This window comes from Chiloscyllium plagiosum, unplaced genomic scaffold, assembly GCF_037043375.1.
Source record: "Chiloscyllium plagiosum isolate Xiang-an unplaced genomic scaffold, Cpla_swu_hap1 HiC_scaffold_50, whole genome shotgun sequence".
NCBI classification, from domain to species: Eukaryota; Metazoa; Chordata; class Chondrichthyes; order Orectolobiformes; family Hemiscylliidae; genus Chiloscyllium; species Chiloscyllium plagiosum.
The window spans coordinates 45,687,315-45,700,750 of NW_028270188.1; the positions used below are offsets into that span (position 1 = coordinate 45,687,315).

At 46.2% G+C, this 13,436-nt stretch overlaps 1 protein-coding gene across 1 annotated transcript in view; it reads left to right on the top strand.

Annotated features, from left to right (window-relative positions):
• Positions 1-11,280, top strand: part of LOC148135286 (putative G protein-coupled receptor 139) — a 28,064-nt gene extending 16,784 nt beyond the window's left edge. The window contains exon 2 of the mRNA XM_087985097.1: positions 10,373-11,280. Coding sequence (XP_087841223.1) covers positions 10,373-11,280 — 908 coding nt within the window. The remainder of the gene's footprint in view (positions 1-10,372) is intronic.
• The last annotated feature ends 2,156 nt before the right edge of the window (positions 11,281-13,436 follow it).

The window sequence follows — 13,436 nt, forward strand, 5'->3', positions numbered from 1 at the left end:
CACAGATCCTTGTAGAGAGAGGAGGTGAACTTCTTCAAGGTAGACAACCTGGCAAGAAGATTCACAGTCAGGTTAAAATCAACCAGGTGAAAGTGTGGACTGCAGACACTGGAGATCAGAGTCAAGATTAGAGTGGTGCTGAAAAAGCATAGCAGGTCAGGCAACATCCGAGGAGCAGGAAAATTGATGTTTCAGGCAAAAGGAATGAGGCAGGGACCCTCCGGGTGGGGGGGGAGAGATAAATGGGAGGGTGGTGGGGCTGGGGAGAAGGTAGCTAAGAGTGCAATAGGTGGATGGAGGTGGGGATGAAGGTGATAGGTTGGAGAGGACGGTGGAGCAGATAGGTGGGAAGGAAGATTGGCAGGTAGGACAGGTCATGCGGATGGTGCTGAGCTGGTAGGTTGGAACTGGGGTAAGGTTGGGGGAGGGGAGATGAGGAAACTGGTGAAATCCACATTGATGCCCTGGGGTTGAAGTGTTGCAAGGCGGAAGATGAGGTGTTCTTCCTCCAAGTGTCAGGTGATGAGGGAGTGGTGGTGGAGGAGGCCCAAGACCTGCATGTCCTCGGCAGAGTGGGAGGGGGAGTTAAAATGTTCTGCCACAGGACAGTGGGGTTGTTTGTTGTGAGTGTTATGGAGATGTTCTCTGAAACGCTCTGAGAGAAGGCATTCTTCTCCCTAATGTAAAGGAGACCGCATCGGGAGCACCAGATACAATAAATGACATTAGTGTATGTGCAGGTGAAACTTTGATGGATGTGGAAGACTCTTTTGTGGCCTTGGGTGGAGATGAGAGGTGGTGTTGGCGCAGGTTTTGCAATTCCTGCGGTGGCAGGGGAAGGTGCCAGGAGGGGAGGGTTGGTTGTGGAGGGCGTGGACCTGACCAGTTAGTCACGGAGAGAACGGTCTTTGCAGAAAGTGGAAAGGGGTGGGGAGGGAAATATATCCCTGGTGGTGGGGTCCATTTGGAGGTGGCGGAAATGATGGTGGATGATGTGGATTATGCAGCATTTACGAAATGCCATGCAAGAACTGTAAAAAACACTATATCGGACAAACAAGCAGGAAATTTGCCACCAGAATACATGAGCACCAACTAGTCACCAAAAGACACGACCCATTATCACTAGTTCTCATGCATACAGACAAAGATGGACACCACTTTGACTGGGACAAAACACACATCCACGAACAGGCGAAGCAAAGGCACGCACGGGAATTTTTCGAGTTATGGCATTCCAACCAGAACACCATCAATAAACACATCAACTTATATCCCATGTCTTCCCTTGAAAAAAAGAAATGACATCACCCGCCTTAAGAAACCAAGATCTGTAAATAGAGAGGTGGGACATACCAGCAGCGCTTCACTAGAGACTATCACTGATTATGTTATCTAGTCATCATGACAAACCATCTGAAAACAAACCTTCCAGCTCAGAGAACATTCTTGTGTTAAGGCGTTATGCAAATCCCAGCTATTATCGCCCGCAGTGAGTGAATGCAATTATCATTCTAAGCTATGGAGGTTCACATTGTTCAGGTTTGATTTCCTCAACGCTCGTCAATGCTGTAATTTTGACTCATGCTCTGTTTCAATTCTGGACATTAATATTTCTAACGTTATGGTTTTTTTGATCAGAAGTCATTTGTGTTTGACTGAGAGCTGTGCTGCTGCTCTGCTGTTGGCTCCATTGGTACTCGGTTGGCTAAGTTCATGCCTCACATACTGTGTTGCATACTTGCTCCATGGATGTCCAGCACAGAGATGAGCCATATTTTCAACATATTCTGTGCTGCTGTTTATGTTCCAAATGATCCTGCTGTCAGCAACTTCATCTGGAACTATTAGAAATTTGTATTCTTTTCTCTTTCAGATACTGGTAGCGATTCCCTGTCAAAACGTCATCATAGTGCTGAAGAAGGCTATCCAGCCCATTATGTCTCTATTGGCTATATACTTGTAAAGTCTACTTCTGAGAAGATTTGCAGGTCTGGATGTAGTTTTGGTCGCTGAGCTGGAAGGTTCATTTTCAGTCGTTTGTCACCATACTAGGGAACATCATCAGTGAGCCTTCGGACGAAGCACTGATAGTATGTGTTTAGGTTTCCTTGGGTTGGTCCTGTGATGATGTCATTCCACAGTTCTTACAAGAACTGTAACAAACACTATGTTGGACAAACACGCAGAAAGCTAGCCACCAGGATACATGAACATCAACTAACCACAGCAAGACAAGACCCATTCTCACTAGTATTCTTACATATAGATGAGTAAGGACACCACTTCGACTGGGACAACACATCCATCCTTGGACAAGCCAAACAGAGACACACATGATGATTCCTAGAAGCATGACATTCCAACCGGAACTCTATCAACAAACACATTGACTTGGACCCCATTTACCACTAGCTGAGAAAAAGAACAGGACATGACGTCACCGCAGGGAATGACATCACCACAGGAAATGACATCACCAACCCAAGGAAAGCTAAACACATGAATAGAAAGCAGGCCATACAACCAGTGTTTCATCCAGAGGATCACTCATGATGTTGGTAACAGAACATCTGAAATCGAATCTTCTAGCTTAGCGAGCAAACTGACATCCAATCTACTTTCTTTGCTCCATGCAGTAGCAAGCTCCACTTCCTGACCTCTTTATCTGCAAATAGTTTTCTTGCGATTGTCTCATTGCTTTTATTAATAATTACTATTCATTGGCAACCCCTACTCCCAACAAGTGGATAACAGCTTCTCTACATCTGCCTGGCCCCCAATCCACTTGTTAAATTTAAAGTACGCATTCCTTCGCTTCTGGATTTTATCTTTTCTAGAGGAAAGTGCCTCACAGTGACCAGTCATTGTGTAAAAAGTCAGAGCTTCTCAGTTTTTGGTGTCATCTTTTAAAATCTTCTTTGCAATCCGTGTAATATTCTCATTTCCAATTCGTCAAGCCAGACCTGCATACACATCTCCCAGTAAGATCTGATGATTCAATGAGAGTGAACAACCTGTTCTGCAGTAACATGTAGGATCCAAATCAGAGACTTCTCTGTTACTTCATTTCCCATACACAGTCAGCTGTACATTCCGCTATCTGCAGAGCTGTTGATAGATTGCTGATGTTAGGTCTGTATTGCTTGGACAAGCGAAAGTTGAGTGGTGGTTTCATGGAGGTGCTCGAAATCATTAGAGGCCTGGACAATGTAGATAGAGAAGAACAGTTCCATTGATGAAAAGATGGAGAATAAAAGGCCACATACTGAGAGTAATTGTCAAAAGAAGCAATCGAGACACAAGGAGACATGTTTTATTGCAGAGAGTGTTTAAAATCAGGAATGCTCTGTTGGAGAGGGCAATGGACGTGGTTATATTTGAACAAGAATGGATTATTTTCTGCAAAAAGAAGAATGTGCAGGATTACTGAGAGTGGCAGGAGATGAATCGCTTATTAGGAGAGTCAACAGAGGAACGAGAAAGTGAAGGGCCATCTCCTGTGCTGTAACAATCTGTTTTATATGCCCGACGAAGGGGAGGGATTAGTTTAAGAAGTTAAAGTCAGAACAAGTTATGTTCAGTCTGCAGTGGGTGGAAGGGGTGGGGGTGAAAAACACGAGTGCAGAACGCATTTCGTTTAGTATGTGACATCAGTCTGTGACTTCAAGACAGCAAAAGTAGATTTCCTTCATCCTGTAAACTGTACATAGAGCAGCACGGCTGCCACTTTCCTGCGCTTTGGAATTTTGTTTCCAAGAACTGAACTGATAAGTTGCCCTACTCTACGGACAAAACGAAGCGCCCCTTGGGAAATGGTACCTGACAAATATACCATGAATGCATGGCTTTCTAGCATCACAAGTGATGCCTGGCAAACAGCGTGCCTATGACTTTATTGGAATGTTCAGGATGGTTAGGAAACGTAGAGAGGTTGTTTCTCTTTGTGGCAGATTCTGGGACCAGACAGCTGAATCACAGAATAAGTAGTTGTTCATCAAAAACAAGGAAGAGGAGGATATTTCTCCCTCTCAGAGGCCAGTGAACCTGTTTTGGGGGTTCAGTTCACTCACTTGGCTGGCTGAACGGTTTGACATGCAGAGGGATGACAACAGCAAGGTGTCAATTCTCTTACTTGCTGAGATTTCCGTAAAGGACTCCAAGTCTCAACTCTTTGCCTTGCCTGAGGCGTGATGATCATCCGTTTCTACCAGACCAATCATCTCTCTCCAATGTCAGTACAAACCTATGATCCGGCGGGACTATGTAAACGTTACTGAAATAACTCTAAAGAGGCCAGTAACCTGTCACCAAATTACCGTTTATTTAAACATGTAGAGTCATTGCTGCTGACCCAGTTCCCTCAGAGCCAGCTCTCAGAGTGAACAGTTCCTCCTGTTTATATCTGTCAGCCAGGGCTCCATGATTGTCCCAGATTAACAGCCTCATATTCGGAGTTCCAGCTGGCTGGCCTCATTCCAATTACTACATTTACCTTGAGTAATTCTTTGGCATTCCACATCACAGAGGGCTGTTGGAGCTGGTTCATTAAGTACATTCAAGACTGACATGGACAGATTTTTAATCAGTGAGAACCAAGGAGAAAATGGAGGAAAAGAGACTTGTGGGTTATCAGATCAGTCACAAGTGGTGGATCAGATTCATTTAGCTGACTGGCCGACTTTTTCTCCTTTGTCCTATGACTTTATCCTTAGCAACATTATGGTGAATCTCCTCTGTCCCCATTCCAGTGCACTCAGATCCCTCCAAGACTGTGGTGGCCAGAACTGCATACAGTAATCAAGCTGTGGACTGACCACAGATCTGAACAGCTCAAAAAAACCTCCCCATTATTATTAATCAATGCCTCGATTACTCAAGTGGCTTGCATGCGTTCTTAAATATTTTACTAAACTGTCCTGTCACTTTCAAGGATTTTTCCTTCGATACCTCACACCCTCCACAACATGACCTGTACTTCCATCTATCTTTGTGTCATCTTCAAGCTTACCAACAATGGCCTCAGCTCTTTCGTCCAGATCGTTCATGTACAGAGTGAACAGTTGTGATTGCGACACTTACCTCTACCTAACTCTGCTCTTGGCTAGTGCCATCCTGAAAAATATCATTTTTTATCCCTCATCGCGGCCTCCTGCAAGTGAGCCAATCCTGCATGCCTGTCATTATCTTGTCCCGAAAGCCATGGGCTCATATGTTATTCAGCAGCCTGCTGTGTGGTACCTTATCAAAGGTCTTTCATAAATCCGGAGATCACATGCACTGGCACCCCGTTGTCCAACGTGTTTGTTACTGCCTCAACCAATTCTAACAAAATCACTAGGCATGTCATCTGAATGATTAAACCATGCTGACTTCGACCTATTTTCCATTCACTTCCAAGTACTCCGCAATCTCATCCTTAATAATAACCATTGAACGAGATCAGCCTAAATATTCCATAATTCCTTGTCATCTGTCATTCTCCTGTCTTAAACAGGGGTGTTACAGGAGCTACTTTTCCTGCCTTCCCTCTCTTTCCTCTTAGAATGTGTTTTATTCCTTGGAATGTATTCCTGCTGTGCCTCCAGAAACTACAGCCGTTTGAGTTCTGCCGACTTACTTGATCATCTCTCCTTCCACTCCACTCCTCTGTCATGCCACTTTTAGTAGTATCAAAAGTAGTATCAGATCTAATTCCAGCCTCTCATTCTCAAACTGCAGGGCAATATTGATCATATTGCAGCCACTGCCTCCCAAAGCTCCTTCAACTTCAACTCCATAATCACATGTGTGTCATTTCACGACACCAAATCCACATTGCCTATTTCCCACTGGGTTCCACCATAAGCTGGTCCCAAATAAAATCTCAAATATATTTCACAAATTTATTTCTTGGGATCCATTATGAACCAATTTTCCCAGTCAACCTGCAGATAGAAATTCCCGATGATTATTGTAATCGTGGTTTTCTTGCATGGCTTTTCTAATGCGTGATTTATTTCTTGCCTCACATTCTGAATCCACTCGGAGGCCTGCATCCAGTTCCCACAAGGAGTTGTGTTTTCCCCTTTGTGGTTCTTCACATCCGCCCACACAGATTCTGCACCTTCCAATTAGAAATCACTCCTTGCTATTGTTGTGGAGGAAACACTCAAAATTCTATTAAAAAACACCAAGGAGACACAGAAAATCCTTCACGAAATTAAACTTTAATCTTGCAAAATCAATTCATTTAGTGTTACGCTTTACTGATAGATTATCCCTGTCCACTCTGCCTATCTTGGAGAAAGTGAGGACTGCAGATTCTGGAGAGTCAGAGTGTGGTGGTGGAAAAGCACAGGAGGTCAGGTAGAATACACAGAGCCGCTGAGTCTACATTTCAGGTATAAGTGCTTCACCTCGATTTTTCCATTCTTTGGATGCTGCTTGACCTCCTGTGTGCTGCCTATGTGCCTGTTCTTTTCATATGTTCTTAGATATTTATTTCCCAGTCCTGATTCCCTTGCAGCCACGTCTCTGTGATACCCATAACATTCACTTCACACACACAATCTGAACTGCAAGCTCATTTATCTTGTTTCGTATACTGTGTGCAGTTAAATGCAGCAGCCTCAGTGCTGCGTTATCTCCCTTCTAATACAGATCTGCTGTGCCTGGCGTTAGGTTATTGACCTGCTTCCTACTCTCTCTCTTATTAGTTGTTGTGGAAACGTTCGAAACATCTCCTAAACCCTCACCTCTACTAACTATTTTCCACTTTTTCTGATCACACTATTTAACCTTCCTGCTCGAATCCTGGTCTCAGATCGGTACAGGTGGAGTCCATCCCAATGGTCCATTTCCTTTCTGTCCCAATACCGATGCCAGTGCCCTAGGGAACGGAGCCCCTCTTTCCTGCATCGCTTCTTTGGTGACATGTTTGCTTCCTAAAATTTGTTCTTTCTGTGCAAACTTACATGTGGCTCAGGAAATTATCCAGAGATTCTAACACTTGGGGTCCAACTCTTTAATTTTGTTCCTAATTCTAGATACTCCCTACACACAACCACTTGTTATATTGCATGATAAGGCTAGGGAATAGAGGCTATCATTTGGTAAATAGAATGACCACAATTACTAATAAAAAGTGAACCTTGATGCCTATAAAATGACTGTATATGTTTGATTGTTGTGTAAAATCCTTTTGAGCTTATATTAAAGTTTAAATCTGATAGAATATATTGTTTGCTGAGTCTGTACTCATGCAAAATGGGTCCTGTAGAAAAGCTGAATAAAAATTGTCTGAATGTAGCATTGTCCGTGACAGGAATCGAGGGGATTGAATAATTGAAATTTCCTGTAACACGGAGCTCAGGACACAATCCAAATTATGGAATGGTGAAACAGGTGTGAAAGGCTGTATGGCCTCGTGATAGACTTGAAAATGTGTTGCTGGAAAAGCGCAGCAGGTCAGGCAGCATCCAAGGAGCAGGAGAATCGACGCTTCGGGCATGAGCCTTTCTTCAGGAATGAGGAAAGTGTGTCCAGCAGGCTAAGATAAAAGGTAGGGAGGAAGGACTGGGGGGAGGGGCGTTGGAAATGCGATAGGTGGAAGGAGGTTTAGATGAGGGTAATTGGCCGGAGTGGGGGTGGGGGCGGAGAGGTCTGAAAGAAGATTGCAGGTTAGGAAGGTGGTGCTGAGTTTGAGGGTTGGGACTGAGACAAGGTGGGGGGAGGGGAAATGAGAAAACTGGAGAAATCTGAGTTCATCCCTTGTGGTTGGAGGGTTCCTAGGTGGAAGATGAGGCGCTCTTCTTCCAGCTGTCGTGTTGCTATGGTCTGGCGATGGATGAGTCCAAGGTGGAGTGGGAGGGGGAGTTGAAGTGTTGAGCCACGGGGTGGTGGATGGTTGGTCCGGGTGTCCCAGAGGTGTTCTCTGAAATGTTCCGCAAGTAGGCGGCCTGTCTCCCCAATATAGAGGAGGCCACATCGGGTGCAGCGGATGCAGTAAATGATGTGTGTGGAGATGCAGGTGAATTTGTGGTGGATATGGAAGGATCCCTTGGGGCCTTGGAGGGAAGTAAGGGGGGGCGTTGTGGGCGCAAGTTTTGCATTTCTTGCGGTTGCCGGGGAAGGTGCCGGGAGTGGAGGTTGGGTTGGTGGGGGTTTCGGACCTGATGAGGGAGTCATGGAGGGAGTGGTCTTTTTGGAACGCTGATAGGGGAGGGGAGGGAAATATATCCCTGGGGGTGGGCTCAATTTGGAGGTGGCGGAAATGACGACGGATGATACGATGTATATGGAGGTTGGTGGGGTGGTAGGTGAGAACTAGTGGGGTTCTGTCCTGGTGGCGATTGGAGGGGCGGGGCTCAAGGGCAGAGAAGCGGGAAGTGGAGGAGATGCGGTGGAGAGCATCGTCGATCACGTCTGGGGGGAAATTATGGTCTTTGAAGAAGGAGGCCATCTGGGTTGTTCGGTATTGGAACTGGTCCTTCTGGGAGCAGATGCGGTGGAGACGAAGGAATTGGGATTATGGGATGGCATTTTTACAGGGGGCAGGGTTGGAGGAGGTGTAGTCTAGGTAACTGTGGGAGTGTGGGAGTCGGTCGGTTTATAGTAAATGTCCGTGTTGATTTGGTCGCCCGAGATAGAAATGGAGAGGTCTCAGAAGGGGAGGGAGGAGTCTGAGACGGTCCAGGTAAATTTGAGGTTGGGGTGGAAGATGTTGGTAAAGTGGACGAACTGTTCAACCTCCTTGTGGGAGCATGAGGCAGCACCGATACAGTCATTGAAGTAGAGGAGGAAAAGGTGGGGGGTGGTGCCAGTGTAGCTGCGGAAGATGGACTGTTCCACATATCCTACGAAGAGGCAGGCATAGCTGGGGCCCATGCGGGTGCCCATGGCTACTCTTTTGGTTTGGAGGAAGTGGGAGGATTGGAAAGAAAAGTTGTTCAGAGTGAGGACCAGTTCAGTCAGTCGAAGGAGGGTGTCAGTGGAAGGGTACTGGTTAGTACGGCGGGAAAGGAAGAAGCGGAGGGCTTGAGTCTTAGTCCCCCTTAGTCCAAGAAGTTCCCACCTTCGTTCGGGACACCACCCACACCCTCCACCTCCTCCATGATTTTCACTTCCCCGGTCCCCAACGCCTTATCTTCATCGTGGACATCCAGTCCCTGTACACCTCCATCCCCCATCACGAAGGACTCAAAGCCCTCCGCTTCTTCCTCCATCACCAGACCATAGTAACACGACGGCTGGAGGAAGAGCGCCTCATCTTCCGCCTAGGAACCCTCCAACCACAAGGGATGAACTCAGATTTCTCCAGTTTCCTCATTTCCCCTCCCCCCACCTTGTCTCAGTCCCAACCCTCGAACTCAGCACCACCTTCCTAACCTGTAATCTTCTTCCTGACCTCTCCGCCCTCACCCCCACTCCGGCCTATCACCCTCACCTTAACCTCCTTCCACCTATCGCATTTCCAATGCCCCTCCCCCAAGTCCCTCCTCCCTACCTTTTATCTTAGCCTGCTGGACATACTTTCCTCATTCCTGAAGAAGGGCTCATGCCCGAAACATCGATTTTCCTGCTCCTTGGATGCTGCCTGACCTGCTGCACTTTTCCAGCAACACATTTTCAGCTCTGATCTCCAGCATCTGCAGTCCTCACTTTCTCCTCGTGATAGACTTTACTTGTATGTGGCTTAACAAAACTCCAACTCTATTCATCTTCGTGTGTCACATACTGGGGGAAATTGCTCTTTTCCTGAAGTAGGTAATTGGTTATAACGATCCAGATTGGTCCGTAACCATCTATGTCTGGAACATTCTATAACTGATATTATTTTTGAACAGCTGAATGTCAGTTAATTGAACAAAAGATAAAATCTAGAGGGAAGAGACCCCTTTCCATGGAGAAGGCGACATTGTTCAGGAACTTCCTCAGGCAGTTAAAGAGGTGGATAAGTTTTCCTTGTATGTAGGTTTCTTCACTACAGAGGATCCACCACAAGTTAGACATAAAGACAGAAATTTCTAACTTCAATTGGTATTGAAGGAACTGGGAGCGAATCCTTCAGAATGGCAATGTTTTCACCCTCTGTATTATGAACTGTGAAGACCTGACTTGCGTCTGCTTTCGAGTGATCAAATGTGTGGGAATGTTCCAGAAACCATCTGTTCTTATGGATGTGCATATGTGTGTTTGGGGAGGGAGGGTTTCTTGTGTTTTGCAGAATATTTTTGTCAGTAATTCAGAACGTATCATTTGTTATTTCAGTGCCAATTTCAATAAATCTCTGAATATAATGAGATATTTGAAAATCTTAAAAGGTCCTCAAACAAACTGGTAAATTTGCCTCCAGGCTGATGTATAATGTGTTTGCTTTCCTTCCTCACAGTTAACGTAGTAACGATCTACGTCCTGCTTTATAAAGATTGTGGATTGTCTCGATGTGTCAGTCATTACCTGGTGGCCATGGCTGTGGCGGATCTACTGGTCATTATCCTCGACGTGGTATGGAGACACTTTCCGATTCTTTATAGGAGACAGTTTAATTTCCTGTACTCCATCCCTGTGTGTAATATCCACGCTGTCCTGCTTCATGCAACCACTGACTGCTCTGTCTGGTTCACCGTCACTTTCACTTTTGATCGATTTGTGGCCATTTGTTGCCAGAAGCTGAAAAGTAAGTACTGCAGTGAGAAAACAGCAGCTGTGGTTCTGGGATCAGTGACTGTGCTGAGCTGTTTAAAGAATATTTTCTGGTATTTTATGTTCACAGCTTGGTATTCACAGGAGAGCTCTCCCTGGTTTTGTGATGTAAGAGACAATGTTTATGACTCTTGTGTCTGGGTCACAATCGAGTTCCTCCACCACATTCTAAACCCGGCACTCCCATTTCTCCTGATTCTGCTGCTCAATATTTTCACTGTCAGGCACATTTTAGTGGCCAGCAGAGCCCGCAGGAGACTTCGGACTCACATCAATGGGGACGATCAGTCTGACACAGAAATGCAAAATCGAAAAAAATCCGTCATTTTACTGCTTGTGATCTCGGCCAATTTCATCCTGTTATGGTCAACGTTAATGGTGTATTCTATATGGAGACGGATGTGGCAGATTGGGTATGACTCTGTGTATCTTCATTGGTTCATGCTTGAATTAGGCTTCATGCTGCAGCTCCTCAGTTGCTGCACAAACACCGCAATTTATGCCGTGACCCAGACTAAGTTCAGAAAGCAACTGAAGAATGTGCTGAAATATCCCTTTACCCAAATTCATCAATCAATCAAATTCACTCATTAATGACTCTATCCAGAATTTTCTAATTTCGGTTCAAAGTTTCAACCCTGGAGCAGACTGTTGCTATAGTAACAGACTGAGGACAGTGCTGGTTTGTTCACCCTTTGCCACACTGGATTACAGGGACACATTTCATTGTTCTTCTCGACTTAAAGACTAGTGAGAAAAAGCATCGTTCCACTGACTGTATTGATAACTTCAATTTGGAGTGAACAAAAATGTTCATTACACAGTGCCTCAGGGAATACAGGAGCCCATGTTATGGGATGAAATCTCTCCGTCCTTGCTTTCTCCTCTTGTGTCACCCAATCCAACCTCGCGTCGGCAGAATTCATCTCCCTCCTTTGCTCCCTCTGCCTCCATAGCTCCCTCCTACTCTCGCACTGTCCCTCTTTCTCTCTTCCTCTCATTTCCTTACTTTTATGACTTTTCCAACCTCCCCATTCCCCTTGACTCCCTCTCCCTCTCACACATCCCTTACACTGTCCAGAAATATCTTTCTCGAATTCTCTCTCATCTTCCTCTGCTAGGGTAACAGATTGGGAATGGGTGCACATGTCCTACTATGGAACAGAGTGTGCATAATGATCACAGGCCATTGCTAGGGGAACAGAGTAGGAATGGATTGACAGGAAATGGATTGCTGTAGGAAAACTGTGAAGATGAGTTCACAAGCCATTGATCGAGCAACACAATGAGGTTGGGTTCACAAGTTGTTGAGAAGGCAACAGATGAAGTAGAGGTTCAGAAAACATTGCTAGGAAAGCCGAATGGGTTGCTAGGCCATTGGTAAAGGAACAGAGGGAGAATGGGTTCACAGATCATTGCAAGGGGAACAGGGAAAGAATTGGTTCATAGGCCCTTGGTAGAGGAACAGAGGGAGAATGGGTTCATATGCTGTTGCTAGGGGAACAAAGCGAGAATGGGTTTGCAGGGAGTTGCTAGTGGAACAGAGGGAGGATTGGCTCAGAGGCCGTTGCTAGAGGGATAGAGGGAGAATGGATTGACAGGCCGTTGGCAATGGAACAAATGGAGAATGGGTTCACAGGCCATTGCTAGAGGAACAGAGGGAGAATGGGTTCGCAGGCCGTTGCTAGTGGAACAGAGGGAGAATGGGTTCACAGGCTGTTGCTAGAGGAACAGAGGGAGAATGGGTTCACAGACCGTTGCTAGACGAACAAAGGGAGAATGGGTTCACAGGCCGTTGCTGGAGGGACAGAGGGAGAATGGATTGACAGACCGTTGATAATGGAACAGAGGGAGAATGGGTTCACAGGCCGTTGCAAGGGGAACAAAGCGAGAATGGGTTCACAGGCCATTGGCAATGAAACAAATGGAGAATGGGCTCACAGGCTGTTGCTAGAGGAACAGAGGGAGAATGGGTTCGCAGGCCGTTGCTAGAGGAACAGAGGGAGAATGGGTTCACAGGCCGTTGCAAGGGAAACAAAGCGAGAATGGGTTCACAGGCTGTTGCTAGAGGAACAGAGGGAGAATGGGCTCACAGGCTGTTGCTAGAGGGATAGATGGAGAATGGATTGACAGACCGTTGATAATGGAACAAATGGAGAATGGGTTCACAGGCCGTTGCTAGAGGAACAGAGGGAGAATGGGTTCGCAGGCCGTTGCTGGAGGGACAGAGGGAGAATGGATTGACAGACCGTTGATAATGGAACAGAGGGAGAATGGGTTCACAGGCCGTTGCAAGGGGAACAAAGCGAGAATGGGTTCACAGGCCGTTGGCAATGGAACAAATGGAGAATGGGTTCGCAGGCCGTTGCTAGAGGAGCAGAGGGAGAATGGGTTCACAGGCCGTTGCTAGAGGAACAGAGGGAGAATGGGCTCACAGGCTGTTGCTAGAGGAACAGAGGGAGAATGGGTTCACAGGCCGTTGCTGGAGGGACAGAGGGAGAATGGATTGACAGACCGTTGATAATGGAACAGAGGGAGAATGGGTTCACAGGCTGTTGGCAATGGAACAAATGGAGAATGGGTTGACAGGCTGTTGGCAATGGAACAAATGGAGAATGGGTTCACAGGCCGTTGTTAGAGGAACAGAGGGAGAATGGGTTCGCAGGCCTGTTGCTAGAGGAACAGAGGGAGAATGGGCTCACAGGCCATTGCTAGAGGAACAGAGGGAGAATGGGCTCACAGACCGTTGC